The sequence below is a fragment of the Canis lupus genome, chromosome 20, assembly GCF_003254725.2.
Source record: "Canis lupus dingo isolate Sandy chromosome 20, ASM325472v2, whole genome shotgun sequence".
NCBI lineage: Eukaryota > Metazoa > Chordata > Mammalia > Carnivora > Canidae > Canis > Canis lupus.
This window is the reverse complement of record NC_064262.1, coordinates 40,075,595-40,089,788: the sequence shown is the minus strand read 5'-3', so window position 1 is coordinate 40,089,788 and position 14,194 is coordinate 40,075,595. Positions and strand designations below refer to the sequence as shown.

General features: G+C 53.3%; 3 protein-coding genes across 7 annotated transcripts; 1 reads left to right on the top strand and 2 right to left on the bottom strand.

Moving 5' to 3' along the window:
* Positions 1–65: 65 nt before the first annotated feature.
* Positions 66–3,570, top strand: TCTA (T cell leukemia translocation altered). 2 transcript variants are annotated; one of them, XM_025455859.3, is made up of 3 exons: positions 66–494; positions 818–872; positions 2,160–3,570. In XM_025455859.3, the coding sequence occupies exons 1-3, from the start codon at positions 272–274 to the stop codon at positions 2,197–2,199; spliced, it is 318 nt and encodes a 105-aa protein (XP_025311644.1). In that variant the 5' UTR covers positions 66–271; the 3' UTR covers positions 2,200–3,570. The 2 variants fall into 2 exon arrangements, with proteins under 2 accessions (XP_025311644.1, XP_025311643.1); XM_025455858.3 differs by having other exon boundaries at positions 83–494; positions 770–872.
* On the bottom strand, positions 3,516–9,549 carry AMT (aminomethyltransferase). Of its 2 annotated transcripts, XM_049097962.1 has the most exons (11): positions 9,418–9,549; positions 8,511–8,788; positions 8,242–8,409; positions 7,665–7,745; positions 6,654–6,785; positions 6,177–6,255; positions 5,729–5,874; positions 5,463–5,643; positions 5,252–5,314; positions 4,935–5,090; positions 3,516–4,831 (listed from the first exon to the last, which is right to left on the bottom strand). In XM_049097962.1, exons 2-11 carry the CDS (start codon positions 8,598–8,600, stop codon positions 4,653–4,655), a joined length of 1,275 nt encoding a protein of 424 aa, XP_048953919.1. In that variant the 5' UTR covers positions 8,601–8,788; positions 9,418–9,549; the 3' UTR covers positions 3,516–4,652. The 2 variants fall into 2 exon arrangements, with proteins under 2 accessions (XP_048953919.1, XP_048953920.1); XM_049097963.1 differs by lacking the exons at positions 5,252–5,314; positions 9,418–9,549 and having other exon boundaries at positions 8,511–8,684.
* Positions 9,540–13,766, bottom strand: NICN1 (nicolin 1, tubulin polyglutamylase complex subunit). 3 transcript variants are annotated; one of them, XM_049097964.1, is made up of 6 exons: positions 13,543–13,766; positions 11,814–11,984; positions 11,461–11,574; positions 10,933–11,004; positions 10,496–10,600; positions 9,540–10,421 (listed from the first exon to the last, which is right to left on the bottom strand). In XM_049097964.1, exons 1-6 carry the CDS (start codon positions 13,693–13,695, stop codon positions 10,380–10,382), a joined length of 657 nt encoding a protein of 218 aa, XP_048953921.1. In that variant the 5' UTR covers positions 13,696–13,766; the 3' UTR covers positions 9,540–10,379. The 3 variants fall into 3 exon arrangements, with proteins under 3 accessions (XP_048953921.1, XP_025311638.1, XP_048953922.1); XM_025455853.3 differs by having other exon boundaries at positions 11,814–11,990; positions 13,543–13,764; XM_049097965.1 differs by lacking the exon at positions 10,496–10,600 and having other exon boundaries at positions 11,814–11,990; positions 13,543–13,765.
* Between the last annotated feature and the right edge of the window lie 428 nt (positions 13,767–14,194).

Sequence of the window (14,194 nt, the reverse complement as noted above, 5' to 3'; positions counted from 1 at the left end):
CCGCGTGGGGCATCACGGGAACTCCGGGGCTATAAAAGACCTGGTTGCTATTTTATGCTCCTCGTCTCACTCATCGTTTAAGTAAGCAGGGTGGGGCTAGGTGCGCGTGCGCGGTTTTAGTACTCCTCCCCAAACTGCCAACTCTTCGCGCAAGCGAAGTAGACTCGCCTTGCCTGGTTTACGCGTGCGCATTAACGGGCCTGGCCCGGAAGACCAGACGCCTGCGCAGTGGGTGCTATAGTGACAGTCCCGGGTGGGGCATGGGCCAGTCATGGCGGAGCCTTGGTCTGGGCAGTCCTTGCAGTCTCTGCCGACCTTGGTGCTGGGCACACTGGGCACCCTGGGCAGCGAGTTCCTGCGGGAGTGGGAGGCGCAGGACATGCGCGTTACCCTCTTCAAGCTGCTGCTACTGTGGTTGGTGATAAGTCTCCTGGGCATCCAGCTGGCGTGGGGGTTCTACGGGAGCACGGTAACAGGGCTGTATCACCGCCCAGGTGAGGCTCCCCATCCCCACCGGACTGCATCATTGGGCTCCCCAGAACTCCCTAGACTACCACTGGTCTCCTAAGAACCTCATCACAACTTTATGCTCTACCCTGACCCATGCCAACATACCATTTCATGCCAGAAATCCCGGACCACCCATCACATTTTAACCGCTCCCTTGAACCTCCATCAGACAATACCACTAGTCCCTTTAAGGCCCCCACAAGACTCCATCAAACAACATCACTGGCCTTTAACTTGATCTGGGCTGATACCTGCTCAGATTCCCACCCCAAGCCTGCTGCAGCTCTGGATGTGTTCCTGCCCCCAGGTCTGGGCGGCCAGAACGGATCCACACCTGATGGCTCCACGCATTTCACTTCGTGGTAAGTAAATCTGTGCCCATGTCAACCCCATGCTTGGCAGGCAGAAGACACATCTATGCTGGGAACAGGGACAGGGCTAGGAAGTTCTCAGGGCAGGAGTCCACCAGTTTAGTGGCCTTTGCAGCAAGCTCAAAGGCTTGCAAGTGGAGCTCAGGCTTCGAATGATACCAATTTAACAGCCCATTGATAGGCTATTCAGCAACCTGTGGGGCTGGTGGTGCTACTGTCAAAATCTCAGAGATAAAGTAGCAGGTCTGTTGAGTTCAACTCTACTGCAAGCCCCTCAATTTAGAAAGGCAGGAGGCTTTGTCCTTTTTTTTTTTTTTAAGGTTTTATTTATTCATGAGAGACACAGGCAGAGGGAGAAGCAGGCTCCATGCAGGGAGCCTGACATGGGACTTGATCCTGGGTGTCTAGGATCACACCCTGGGCTGAAGGCGGCGCTAAACCGCTGAGCCACCCGGGCTGCCCAGCCTTTGTCCTTATTGCATTGACTGGCCTCATCAGGGTCAGCCGCCTCATCTGTAAAACATCAACTCCCTAATCAAGAGCATTCATTCAACCAATTTCTGAGCTCCTACCATGACAGGGGCCACACTAGGTCCAGAGAAAAGGAACCCAGGCCCTTTACAGGGGGAGCCCAAGATTTAAAAAGGAGGACAGCAAAAAAATAAAAAATAATAAAAGGAAAGGGCAGTAGAGCAGGGGGTGAGGGCAGTCAGTTTTCTCCCAAAACAGACAGCTAAGCCAAGGGCAAAGGCTAGGGAGTGCTTAAGTACCAGGCAGAGAGAATGGATAGAACAAGACCCAGGGGAAGAACAAGGGTATCACATTGGAAGGATAGACAAGGCTGTGACACTATAGCTCAAACGTGAAGGCATGGAGGGACCAGGAAACCTGACCTTAAATCTCAGGAAGCTATTAAAGGACTCAGCAAGGCTATGGTCTGATCTAACTTGCCTTTATAACTGCCGCTTTATGGCAAGAAGATGAAGGGGTCCAGTAGAGAAGGCAAGAGGCCAGTTAGGAGGCTGCCTGCCACTGCCCAGAACCTGGGCAACTGGGAAAAGGTAGGCACTCCATAAGGTGAGGAACCAGGAGGAATAACATGTCAGCAGGAGAAAGGTGGGAGACCAAGTGGGCTGTGGGAACTCAGTAGAGAGGTCTAGATTGTAGTGTGGCCTTTCTGAGTCCACCTCAGCCCTTAAAAGGGCTAGAGAGAACCAGTTTCAGGGACTGTTAAGCTGCCTGTAGAATAATCCTTCTCTTCTCTCCATCACTTTTTAGGGAAACAGCAAATGAACCTCTCAAAACTCACAGAGAATAAGGGAAGGCAGCAGAGGGATCTCCAGGGACATCACCGGGTCTGCTGGTTCCCACACTGGGTTCTGCTGCTGCCCAGACCTGAGACGACGGCAGGGAGGTCAGGGTTGGGGGCAGGGAATACCCCAGTGCTTGCAGGCCTGGGCCTCCACCACCCTTGGCCTTGTCTCCAGCAGTCCCAGGCATTGGACCAGTAAAGTTTGCCTCTACCCTGACCTGAGTGCCTTAAGGAGAGAAGGCATGCTCCTCCTCTCAGGGGTCAGCTCAGGAGAAGCCTCTGGGTTGGGGAGACCAACTGTCCATTTTCTTCCTTGGCTTTTTCCTGTCCCTCTTCTCATCCGCCTGGGATATGACCCCATAGAAACTTGTCCTGAGAGGAAACTTGAGGTTGACCAGCTCTGGGATTTGTAAAGGAAGCCTGTTTTCCCCTAAGCTCTGGGTTTCTTGAATGTTTGCTTCGTTGGCAGGAAGCCAGGGAATTCTGGACTGGACATGGCCTTATACTTTGTGGTTACTTAGTTGGCCATTCAAGAGTCAGGCGGGGGAGCTGGCACCATCCAGACACAGATGTACCCAACACCCTCCTCCCTGGCCCATCCAAAGCTTTCCAGGTGTGAATCAGGCTGTAGAAATGGTCTTTTACTGAATATCAATTCATACTCCTCTCAATTCTTATGGGAAACTGGGTGCCTAAAAGAGGCTGAGCCCCAGGGAGTGACCTTCCACCCCCAACTGTTTTAAGTACCCATGAGATTGTACCCTGCCCCCTCACAGGGAGACACTAAGCAGTAATGTGGAGTGGCCCTGCCCCACCATGTCCTGCAGCTTCATCGGTTCCCATCTTGACCAGGAACCACATAAGCTTCATCCTAAGAGGCACAGGCTCAGCAACTCTCTACTAGCACCATCTCAGCCCCCAAGAACTCTCAACAGGGAAGAGCCATAGGCCGCCATTTAGACAGTGGGCCAAGGGAGCTTCCAAATGTGTGAATGGCACATGCCAGTTTCTGAAAACAGCATAACCCTAGAATTGTCTCCTTTCCTGAAGGCTGTATTCCTGCTTCTGCTGGGCCACCCCCTGAAGGCTGTATTCCTGCTTCTGCTGGGCCACCCCCTACCCCTGTCACTGCTTCTCTAGTAGAAGTCACATTTGTATCTGTCAGCCTTTGGATGGGCCACCTTGACAGCAGAAGTGCACTGGAAGTAGGACTACACTGAACTGATGTATGTGTACCTATTCCAGAGCTATCTTCTGGCTGATAGGATGGCGATTTTGCACCCCAGCCCTATCCATTGACACCACCACACAGAATCAGGGTCTCACATTTCACCCCAGGTTCAACTGAGGATGTGGTTTATTAAACATGGAAGCGCATCAGCTGTGTGATTATTCAGACAGGACAAGGGTGTGCATGCACAGGGGGAACATTAAGGGGTACTGCCCCTCAGTACCCAGAATATAATAACTTGCAGAGGTGGAGAGGTGAGGCCAGCTCCCTAGAGGAGCAGCAATGGATGCCCCAATACAGAGGGGCACTATCCTCGTTAAGTTTTTAGACCTGCCCTTCTCAAGGGGAACCCACTCTGAGCTTGCCTCAGAGGCCAGGCAAGCAGGCATTGAGCTGGCACCCCAGGAACCATGTAGACAAAGGACAATGAAGCTAGAGATTGGCAAGCAAGAAAGAAGCTTGTTTAATTTTTTTTTTTTTTTTAGGAGTGAGTGGAGTCCAGTAATGGGCCCCAGGGGCAAAGGTCAGCCAGGGGTAAGGCAAGTCCAGGAGGCCCAGCCTGTCCTACAACAGCCCTGGGGCTCAGAACAGGTGGTGAGCCTGGCATGGTTGCTACTGGGCAGCAGGCTGGGCTAACTTGGGAATGTGGAAGAGTGAGTCTGTGCCCCTCAGCTGTCCCCAAGTTTACATAGGCACAGCAGCCAGACAGGGCCAACCCTCAGTGAGTCAGGAATCATTCCTGCCCAGGGAGAGGCAGCAGTTTGCATTCGTGCAAAGTAAACTTAAAGAGACGTCCGGCACTACCCACGGTAATAACTCCTTTGCAGTGTGAGAAACCATGGTGAGGTAGGTCGGGCAGGCTTTATTCCCCCCATCCCCCAAAGTGAGCTACTACTCCACAGCCAGCACTGGCACAGTGGAAGGGAGAGATGCCAGAACGACAGTGGCCCATAGCCTTCTGGCAGACAGACCAGAAGGGGGTCAGTGGGAGCCCAGGCTGACATTGCAGCAGCCGCTCTCTTGCTCAGAAATGGGGTCTTGAAATTGAAGAGGCCTAGTATGAGGGTGGGAGTGAGAATAGATGGTATGGGCCCCCCCTTGACCAGACAACCAGAACCAACCTCCACCCTAGCCACCCCAGTGTATTCAGCCTCAGCTTCCTGACCAACCCTTATATGCCCTACAGGTCCAGGTTCCTGGATGGGAGAGCCCCTGCCCCAAGCCACTTTCACTTGAGGGTATAGTAATTTGTGGTCACAAAGGGCATCTTGCTGACCACAGCCATTTGCTGCTTCCGCCGCACTTCTACCAGCAGTGGGGTACCTGGCCGACTGTACTCAGAGGGCACATAACCCATGGCCACATTCTTCTTCAGGCAGGGAGAGGGGCAGCCACTGGTCACTGTACCTGTGTGGGCAGATGCCATAGGTCAGCACCACCTTACCACTCTGATGCCCACCCTCTGGTGGGGGGAGGAACAACAGCTCCCCAACCTCTCTGGTCCACCTACCAATCACGGTGCCCTCCATATTCAGGATGGGGCTGTGTGCCCGCACAGGTGCCCCCTCACATGTTAACCCCACACGTCTCCGCTGCACCTTGCCCTTCAGCTGGGCAATGATGACTGAGGCTCCAGGGAAGTCCATGGCAGCTCGGCGGCGCTTTCCTGAAGCATGACACCCCAGGATTAGCTATAGTCCATAAGACCCCTGGCCCTCGGAGGTCCTAGTTACAAAGACCCCAAATAACATCCATCCAGCAGTGAGGCCCCTTTGCTCAGGTTCTCCCAAGCCCCATTCCTCCCTTGTACTGCAGTCGGCCACCCACCTCTTGCCCCAGGTCTTAAAGAGGCTGTGCTGCCCACCTCAGCCTGCTGAAGATCCTCAGCGTCTAATGGGCAAAGTCACAATGGCATCTTCAGGGAAAGGAGGCTTGGGGAGGCTGCGTCATTTGCTCCAGGGTGCACACCCTTGGGAGCAGTCATGGGCTAGCCACTGCAGCCTTTGCGATTCTATCCCTGAGTGCCAGCCCAACTCACCCAGTGTCCAACTAAGGCTGCCTTCCACAGGCGTGGTGTGCTCATCAATGTCACTCCCATACAGGCAGAGGCCTGCCTCTAGGCGCAGGCTGTCCCGAGCTGCCAGCCCTGCCAGCTTCACCTCTGGGTTTTCCAGCAGAGCTGCAGCCAGGCGGACTGCCGCTGCTGCTGGCACCGAGATCTGTATGGGACACCAGTAAGGAGGTAAGCAACTAGCTCTGGAGTCCTGGGCCGCACACTACCCTAACTCCCACTCCTTGACCTACCTCCACACCATCCTCTCCTGTGTAGCCACAGCGGGTCACGCGGCAGCCGGACACACCAAACACCTCCATCACAGCACTGGTCATGAAGGGCAATTTCCTCAAATCATCTGCCACACCGGCCTGCAACACCTGGGTCGCAGTGGGGCCTGGGCCCAGGGAGCCAGTGACCAAGTGTCCAGGTCCCCATTTCCCCTCAAAGCTGGACCAGAGCCCTTACTCGGGCCAGAATAAGCCCTGAGCAAGTCCTACTTTGCAGGTGGGAGAAGATGGTCTTGCCCACAGCCCCTGGGCCTTACAGCAGGTAGAGGGAGTGCCTATTTCCAAACTTAACAATTATGGCACACAACTACTACACCATCGACACCTCCCTCCTAGAATGGCCAGTGCTAAGCAGTCAAAAAAGCCAGCAAGGCAAAGGTCGGCTCCAACCCCAGCCTGGCCTGCTCACCTTGCAGGGCTAGCAAGGCATTATCCACCACCTCCAGGCTCACATCACTGCCCATGTTTTGAAGCTCCCTGACCTTGCCCTGAAAGGAAAGACAGAAGAAACACATCAGCTTCTGGGACCGCTTACTGAGCACCTACTGTGGGCTGAGAGCTGAAGATTTAGGCAGAATAAGCTGGTTCCTATCTTACAAGGTCCTGTAACTAAGTGGTAGGAACAACCCCAGCTCAGGTCTGCGAGTGTTAACATCAGGCTCCAGCCTCCACCTTCTCACTTGGGAGCCAGGACCAGTTTCACCTTCCCTACTCTCCCATCACTGAAACCTGGCATTCTTCATGGAGGGCCCACTCTGGCCTGCTGTTCATTCACTCAAAGAGACATTGTCTGAGCCCCTTCACCCTGCCAGGTCTGTCCTAGACAACAAGGATGCTGTTCTGTGAACAAAGAAGACAGAGTACCTAGAACACAGAAGGGCTGTACCTGCATGAGGGCCAAGTCCTTGTCCCAGCAGCCAGCATTGGACACCACATACAGGTACCCCTCAGAGGTGCTGGTCACAATCAAGTCATCTTCGATGCCTCCACCCTCATTGGTAAACAGCGACAGTGTCCCCTAGTGCCAAAGTGGAACATCTTTGCTTCCAGGTTCAGGAGGCCCAGGTCAAGTATGAGTTGAGACACACCCCTGGGGCTACTAATCAATGAACCCTCAGGCAACGGGATGGGGGGAGGGGGAGAACAAGGCTAGGTAAGCCCAGGCCCCTGCCCAACCCCAGGGTTTTTTTTAATCTTCCTGCACTGAGAAAGTTTTCACCCCTTTCCCATCTTGTTAGACCTCCCTGATTTGGTGGGGCCTCTGCACTTCTCCCCACTCAAGTACTGAGAGACCCACTTCACACTTAATCCAGGACTCCTAGGCCTTGGTGCTTCATCCCACCCAGACCTCAGACAACTTAGTCCATGCCCCAAACCCCAAGACAAACTTCAAAGTCCATTGATGATCCCATAAATGCCACAGCAATACTTCAAAATACTGGGGGGCTGGCTTCACAGCCTCCCCACTGGATGGACAGAGCCTGAGATTGAAAGGTCACATGGATCACCTGGGTATTTGTTAAAAATGTAGGTTCTGATTCCACAGGTCTGAAGCAGGGCCTGAGAGTATATTCCTAACAAGCTCTTGGTGATGAGACTGCTGGTTTAGGGACTACCTTTGCATTGCAAGAGGTTCGGCAGCATGGAGGTCACAATACAGGACATAAACCTGAGTCTCTGGCTTCCCAGCCTGATGTGGCTAAGGACAGAATAAACCTCTCCCTGCAGATAACTAGATGTCTAGACATGACTCAGGGACCCCCATCTCCCAAGACTGCAAGCCCTGAGCCTGTGCAAGCCTGTGTCTGATCCATTGCTGTGCCCCCACCATTCCCATTGCTGGCTCAAGAATAAGAACACCCACTGAGCAGAAATACAAGAGAGAAGAGGGGCCCACCTGGTTTGGCCTTAGCTCTGCAATATCTCCAACCACTAGACTCTCCATCAGCTTCACACGGTCACAACCAAGTATCTTGGTCTGGGAAAGAGATCAAAAACCTCAGGCCACTGGGCAGGAGGCATCCTCCCTGCTGTCCACAGTCCAGTCCAACCCAGCCAAAATGCCTGAGCAGTCCTTTGATTCTGCAAGTGGCAGAGCCCTACCTTCTGATTCCCACTTCTGCCAGCACAGAAGAGGGTGAAATGGGGGAAGTTCGGGAACTTGAAAGGGCCCGGCACCATCCTGAAATACCCCCATTTCCAAACCAACACCCAGGAGAGTGGATGGGAGTGGGTGCCAGCCCTGGGGAACCTGGGACATAAAGGCACACCACTGAGTAGGAGCAGACTGAAAAGACTAAAGAGACAACCAAGAGACCGTGAGTTAACTTCCTGGGAGCCATAGTCTACAACACCTAGACCTCCACCTCTTCTGGGAGGGTGGCCCTTGGAATCCAGCTCCCAACAAAGCCAAGATTTGCACCACTGTAGATGGGAAACCCTGATCTAGCAAACAGTGTGCTCCCCTTGCTCACCTGCAGCATGTGGGACACGTCAAAGAGCGAGCAGTGCCGGCGTGTGTGCAGGTGTGAGTCAACATGACTGTCCCGGTACTGTACAGGCAGACTCCAGCCTGCAAACGCCACCATCTTCCCGCCATGAGCCAGGTGGAAGTCATAAAGAGGTGTCCTTCGGAGTACGTCCTGCGGGTGGCTGGGTTCAGGGCCACCAGTGTCCCGGCCTCCACCCTCCTCCCTCGCCCACCTCCAAAATCAGCACCATGCCCCATCACCCTCTATCCCACCTGTGCGCGACTGAGAGGACGGCCCAGGGCCAACGGGAGCGCCTGCAGCCGCAAGCCCAGATGGGGTACCACGGTCATTGCCCGCTGCATTGTTGCCCGCAACCGGTGCAGCCGGCACACAGAGGTTACCACTCTGCCAGGCACGCTGGGAGATGTAGTCCAGGCTCTGCTGGGATAGATCACTCTCCCACAAAGGGGATTTGAAGGGGCGGGCAGCCCCAAAGGCAGGCAGCCCCAAGGGCAGGCGGGGCTTTCGAGCAGTGGACAGTGACTCCAATCTGTAGGGAAACAGCCCCAGGCACTTCAAGTTGATCTTCCAGGGTAGATTAGGCTGTCCAAACCAGTTAAACTGCTCAGAAACAGAGCTAGGGGCTAGACCTCCCCTTGCTGACTGCTCAGCCTCCAAAAGGTCGAAGTTCTATAAAAGGCCAAAAGGCCTGAATTGCACATTCAGGACAGCAGGAGTGTAAGGTCACAGGGGGGGAGGGGTGGAGAGGTTGCTGGAGGGTGGATCCAGCCAGCATGCTGAGCACATCAGTAATCTGGCCTCTGGTAAGGGTCTCGGGCTCTCCCACTGGGAGGACACAGGCAGCCAGCAGTCATGCATTCCACAAGTATTTATTGATCTTGCTGCACACTAGGCCCTGTGCTGGGTATGAATGAAGCACAGTTCCTGCCACTCCCCCAAGGTCCTCCCCCCACTCTCTCTCTCTCACACACACACACACACACACACTCTCTCTCTCTCTCTCTCTCTGAGGGCTGCTACTCCCTGAGCACAGGATTATGGTCATTACCCTTTTAGCAAAAGCTGAATGGGGTAAATAAATGACCCTGTAGGCAAAGATAACACCTGCAAGAACTCTGATAGATAAGAGCAGAGGGTAGTCACCAAAAGGTGGCTGACCTTCCTCCAGAAAGCTGTTGAGCCACACAAATGTCCAATTTTCCAGGTCTAGCACAGGTTGCAGTAGCTGGGTTGCTACATCCCAGCTCCCTGGGGCAAAGCCAGGAAAAAAACTTAAAAGATTTTCTAAGAGCAGCCTGCTTTATTCCACAGCGGGCCTGGGGTTGTAGTAGATGTCAGTCTCTTAAAGGACACCAATGAGAATGCTCACCTGGACCCACACCCTACCAAGGTTGATCTTTTATCACACTGAGCATGACTCTTGGAACGTGGCAGCTGGGAGAAGGGACAAGGATGTGCTTTAGACAAAAAGGTCCCAGGACTCATTATCAAATGCCAGCCTTGCCGGAGGCACCTGTCCAGGCTGGATGGGTAGACCCACTTGAACACACATCCAGAAGCCAGCTCAGGGACCAAGGGGCTCAGGCTGCCCAAATCCCCAGCTTTGCTCCCTAGGCAGGCAGGAGGTAAGACAGGAAACAACACAAAGGGAAAGAATACCACTAGAGGGCGCAGAAGGAAGAAATGGGCTCCGGTTTTCCCCTCACACTTCAAACTACTTGAGTGCCATGGCTACAGCAGCCTTCCAACAATAGTTAGAGCCGGTTTAGTAGGTGCAACCCATTGCACTCAGGGTGAAGGAGCAGGCAGGAGACTGGAGTGTGCATGTTGGCAGAAGGAGCAGAGGGCACACGGGGATTCTTAGTAAGTAGAACTGGAGTGTTTTTAGGGTAGGAAAAAGAATTTCAGCTTGCAGTCAGATTAAGACAGAGTACACCCCTGCCAAGAGCTCATGCTGAAGCAACACAGCCCCCAAGAATCTTGAATCTGTGAATGTGGCCCAGACATAGTGGGCATGCAGGCAACACTCGGAATGCACAGGGAAAGCACTTCAGCCTCTGGTGGCCCAAATCAGGTCTGGGTGGACACGGAAGGCCAACATCTTGGCTAAGAGCCATAGTTCAAGTGTAGGAGAGCAAGTTGAGGTCATAACAGCCATCCACCTGCAACACAAAAGACCATCAGATCTGACCCACTCAGGGCAACAGGAATGAAGCAGAGGGAAGCGGTCACTCACATCAAAGCGGCCGATCCTTGTAGAGGTGTGACTGGCCCGGATCATCTCTGTCAGCGCCCACATCTGCTGCACCTCGGAGGATACCCTGTTGGGGTCTGGGAGACCCTGCTCCAGAAGGAGGGGTCAGTGGCCATGGGTATCTCCCCAGCAGTGCCCTTAAAGCTCCAGAGAAGCCAAGTTGGGCTATGGGGCCCTCCAGCTGACACTAGTAACATTCCCAGATGACTTGTGAAACATGACGTTGGAGCCTCATGTGCAGTAGGCAGCCCAGCCTCACTCAGAGATACCTCAAATCCCATGACCACCCAAGAAGATGGCACAGAGTAAATGAAGGGCCCTGGGTCCAGCCCCAGATTCTTGCAGAAAGAGGCCCACCTGGGCCTGTGCTGGACACAAGAGCTTTTCATACATGGTTCTTACTCACAATGAGGGCTTACCTCAATGAGGGGAGCAGGCTGCTCACAAGGCACTGGGTGGGAAAGCCACTTGGGGAAGGTCATGGAGGGGCTCTGCAAAACAAAGGCAAACTGCCCTAAAGGAGGCAGAGTGGGAAAGCCCTAGGACCAGATTCCAAGGTCCTTGGAGCAGACAGAAGGGCACCTGAGCCTCCGACACTGAGAAAACCCTGTTCAGGGGTCCATGCGGTCCAAGGGGCAGTCAGATTACCTAAGAGCTAGAGACTACATAAGCTCTTCTGCTATGCGGGAGGCCCCAGGAACACAAGGAACAGAAGTGTCTCCCAGCACCTGAAGGCTCAAGCTCTGAGAGAGGCAGGTGGATATGGGGACATGACCTTACCTCTCCTGGCTAACTTCCCTCCTGGCTAATTTCCTTCTGAGCATTCCCTCCTGGCTAATTTCCCTCTGAGTCTTACCGTTCACTCCCACTCCTACCCCAGCATTCCCAGCCATAGCCCCACACCCAGCATTCCCTTTCATAGCAACAGCTCTGAGCTGGTCACCTACCTTTGGTCCCTGCTGGTAAATCTGCAGTTCCTCCACTGTGAAAGACAGCCATAGTGGTGATGGCTGTCGCAGAATCAGGCGCAGTTCCAGTACTCTGGCCATGTCACACAGCATCTGACATATACAAACACACACACACACACACAAGGACCCAGCAAGGCCCTAGCTCACTGCCCAAGAGCCTCCCAACCAGCAGTAAGCCAAGATTCTGCCTCCCCAGGCCTTAATCTCTCCATGGCACAAGCCCAGGCCAGCCTCCCCTCCCCTCTTCCCTCCTAGTATCCTGGCCCAATCCCTACATCCCCTGTGAGCCCTTATCTGGACTTCCCTAGCCATGCTGAGTCCCAGCTGACCTGATGCTTGAACAACGATACATACTCCTGGGCTCCCTCCTCACTGTGTGGATCAGGCATGAGGCAGTAGTCCCGCAGGCAGGTCACCCATTTGGCTGGTGTGTGTGTTGAGGTATGCTGGCGAACACGGATGCTCAGAAAGGCTGTGTAGTAATTCTTAAACATTATCTCCTGTAACTAGAGCACACACAACCTACCATGACAAATCAGAACCAGGCCCAGGGCCTGAGAAGTTCAAACCTACCATCTCTTCCTCCCCTTCGGAAAGTACTCTTCTGGGATACCTGAGTGGCTCAGTGGTTAACCATCTGCCTCCACTCAGGGCATGATCCTACAGTCCTGGGATCGTGTTTCCACATCAGGCTTCCTTCATGGAGCCTGCTTCTCCCTCTGCCTGTGTCTCTGCCTCTGTGTGTGTGTGTGTGTCTCTCATGAAGAAATAAATAAAATCTTAAAAAAAAAAAAAAAGGGAAAGTACTCTTCTACCAATCGAACAGTTTCAACAAGCACCCACTGGGCCCAAAGACAATTTCCCTTTCCTAGAAGAGTTCACAGCCCAAATGAGCAGGTCATGCAAATAAACCATGACCGCAGATCTTGGCACAAGTCTAAGATGCTGGGCCATCTGGGTGTCTCAGTGATTGTCTGCCTTTGACTCAGATAGTGATCCCAGGGTCCTAGGATCAAGTCCCACATCAGGCTCCCCACAAGGAGCCTGCTTCTCTCTCTGCCTATGTCTCTGCCTCTCTCAGGAATAAACAACAAAATCTTAAAAAAAAAAAAAGTCTAAGAGGCTCCCAGAGGTCAGAACCCTAACTTTGGAGGAGGCAGAAAATATACAGATGAGGCCTCAAGAAGGAGGAGTTCACCAAGTGGAACGGGAAAGAGTATAAAAGTAACATAAGCAAAGGGACACCAAAGGTTGAGAGAATCTGGCCCACCCTGGAAACAGCAGTGATTCAGCCTGGCTACAGCAATTCTCATTCCTGAAGACTCACCAGAATCACCCAAACAAGTTTTTTAAAAACTATAAATGTACAAGTTTCACCCTAAACTTACTGAATCAGTATTTACAGGTTGGGAGCTTTAGTGAAGATTCCCAGCTTATGATAAGGAACAACTTGAAAGATGATCACACACCATGGGACAAAGTGCATGGGGTCAAGAAGCAGGCAGGGCACAGGCCTAGAGTGGCCCCAAATGCCAAGCCATTAGAATGTGGACTTTGTCCTCTGTGCTGAGGTCTTGTAGTGTCGGTCACTCTGCCAGCACATGTGGACCAGCAACTGGAGACTGGAAACTGGAAACACTGAAATGATCCTGATGAGGAATGAGCTGAACCTGACCTCCAGCAGGGACTGTAGGGAATGGGCAGGAGGCAGGTTTTGGGGTAACTCATTGTCCAGTGATTCCCCAGCCCCTGGGCCAGGAACAAAATGACCTTTCACCTCTCTAGTAGACAACTGTATTTCCAGCATCACCCTATTATCTTAGCACTTGTATGCCAGCTCTGTCCTGGACGTGGGGGAGAGATGCTGAAGAGAATAGCACAGAAGGCTGCATTCTAGTAAATATGTGTTAACTGAGGTAATAAATAAATGGTAAGCTCATTTGCAAGGGCGAGGACACTGCAGAGGCTTTCGGTAAAAGATTAAATGCCTGGGATACGCCCGAGTTTCCAGGTCAGCCCCGCCCAGGAGCCCCGGTCGCGCCCACGGGTCTGGCTCACCTCAAAGGGCGCGACGCTGGGGAAGGTGACATCGATGACCAGCACACCAGGCCGGCCTTGGGAGGTTCGCACGTCGCCCACCTGCAGGGCCACGGTACCTTTCACATGGCAGGGCACCGACACGCGGGACATGGTGTCAGCAGCCTCGACCATGCCCAACTGCTGCTCCTGGCCTCGGACTACGGGTCCTTCCCGGCGTCCTCAGCAGAGTCCCCAAGAACTACAACTCCCAGAAAGCCTCGCGCTGGGCCAGCCCGGCCAATTACTGATGCCCCAAGCCGGCCGGGAGTCGGAAGTGCTTGAGGAAGGGTTCCTTCAGCCAATCTCAGCGCGAGCCTTCAAGAGCCTTGGGCCCTGCCCAGAAATTTCCGAGCCATTCCGTGTCTGAGCGAGCCTGGCCGTTCGCCGTCTGTTATGCTCCGTTATTACACTTGTGCAGGACGGTCGTTAGTTAGAGCATATCATGCCCTGAGCACTAATGAGCATAGTGCCCGGCAAACATTAATTGCAAAAATAGGTATGAACACCTCCTCTTTTTTTTAATGGACAAAGGATTTGAACAGACAATTCACAAAAGAATATAAATAGCCAATAAACCCATGAAAAGATGCTTAATGTGATTATTCCTCAGGGAAGTTCAAATTAGAATTCG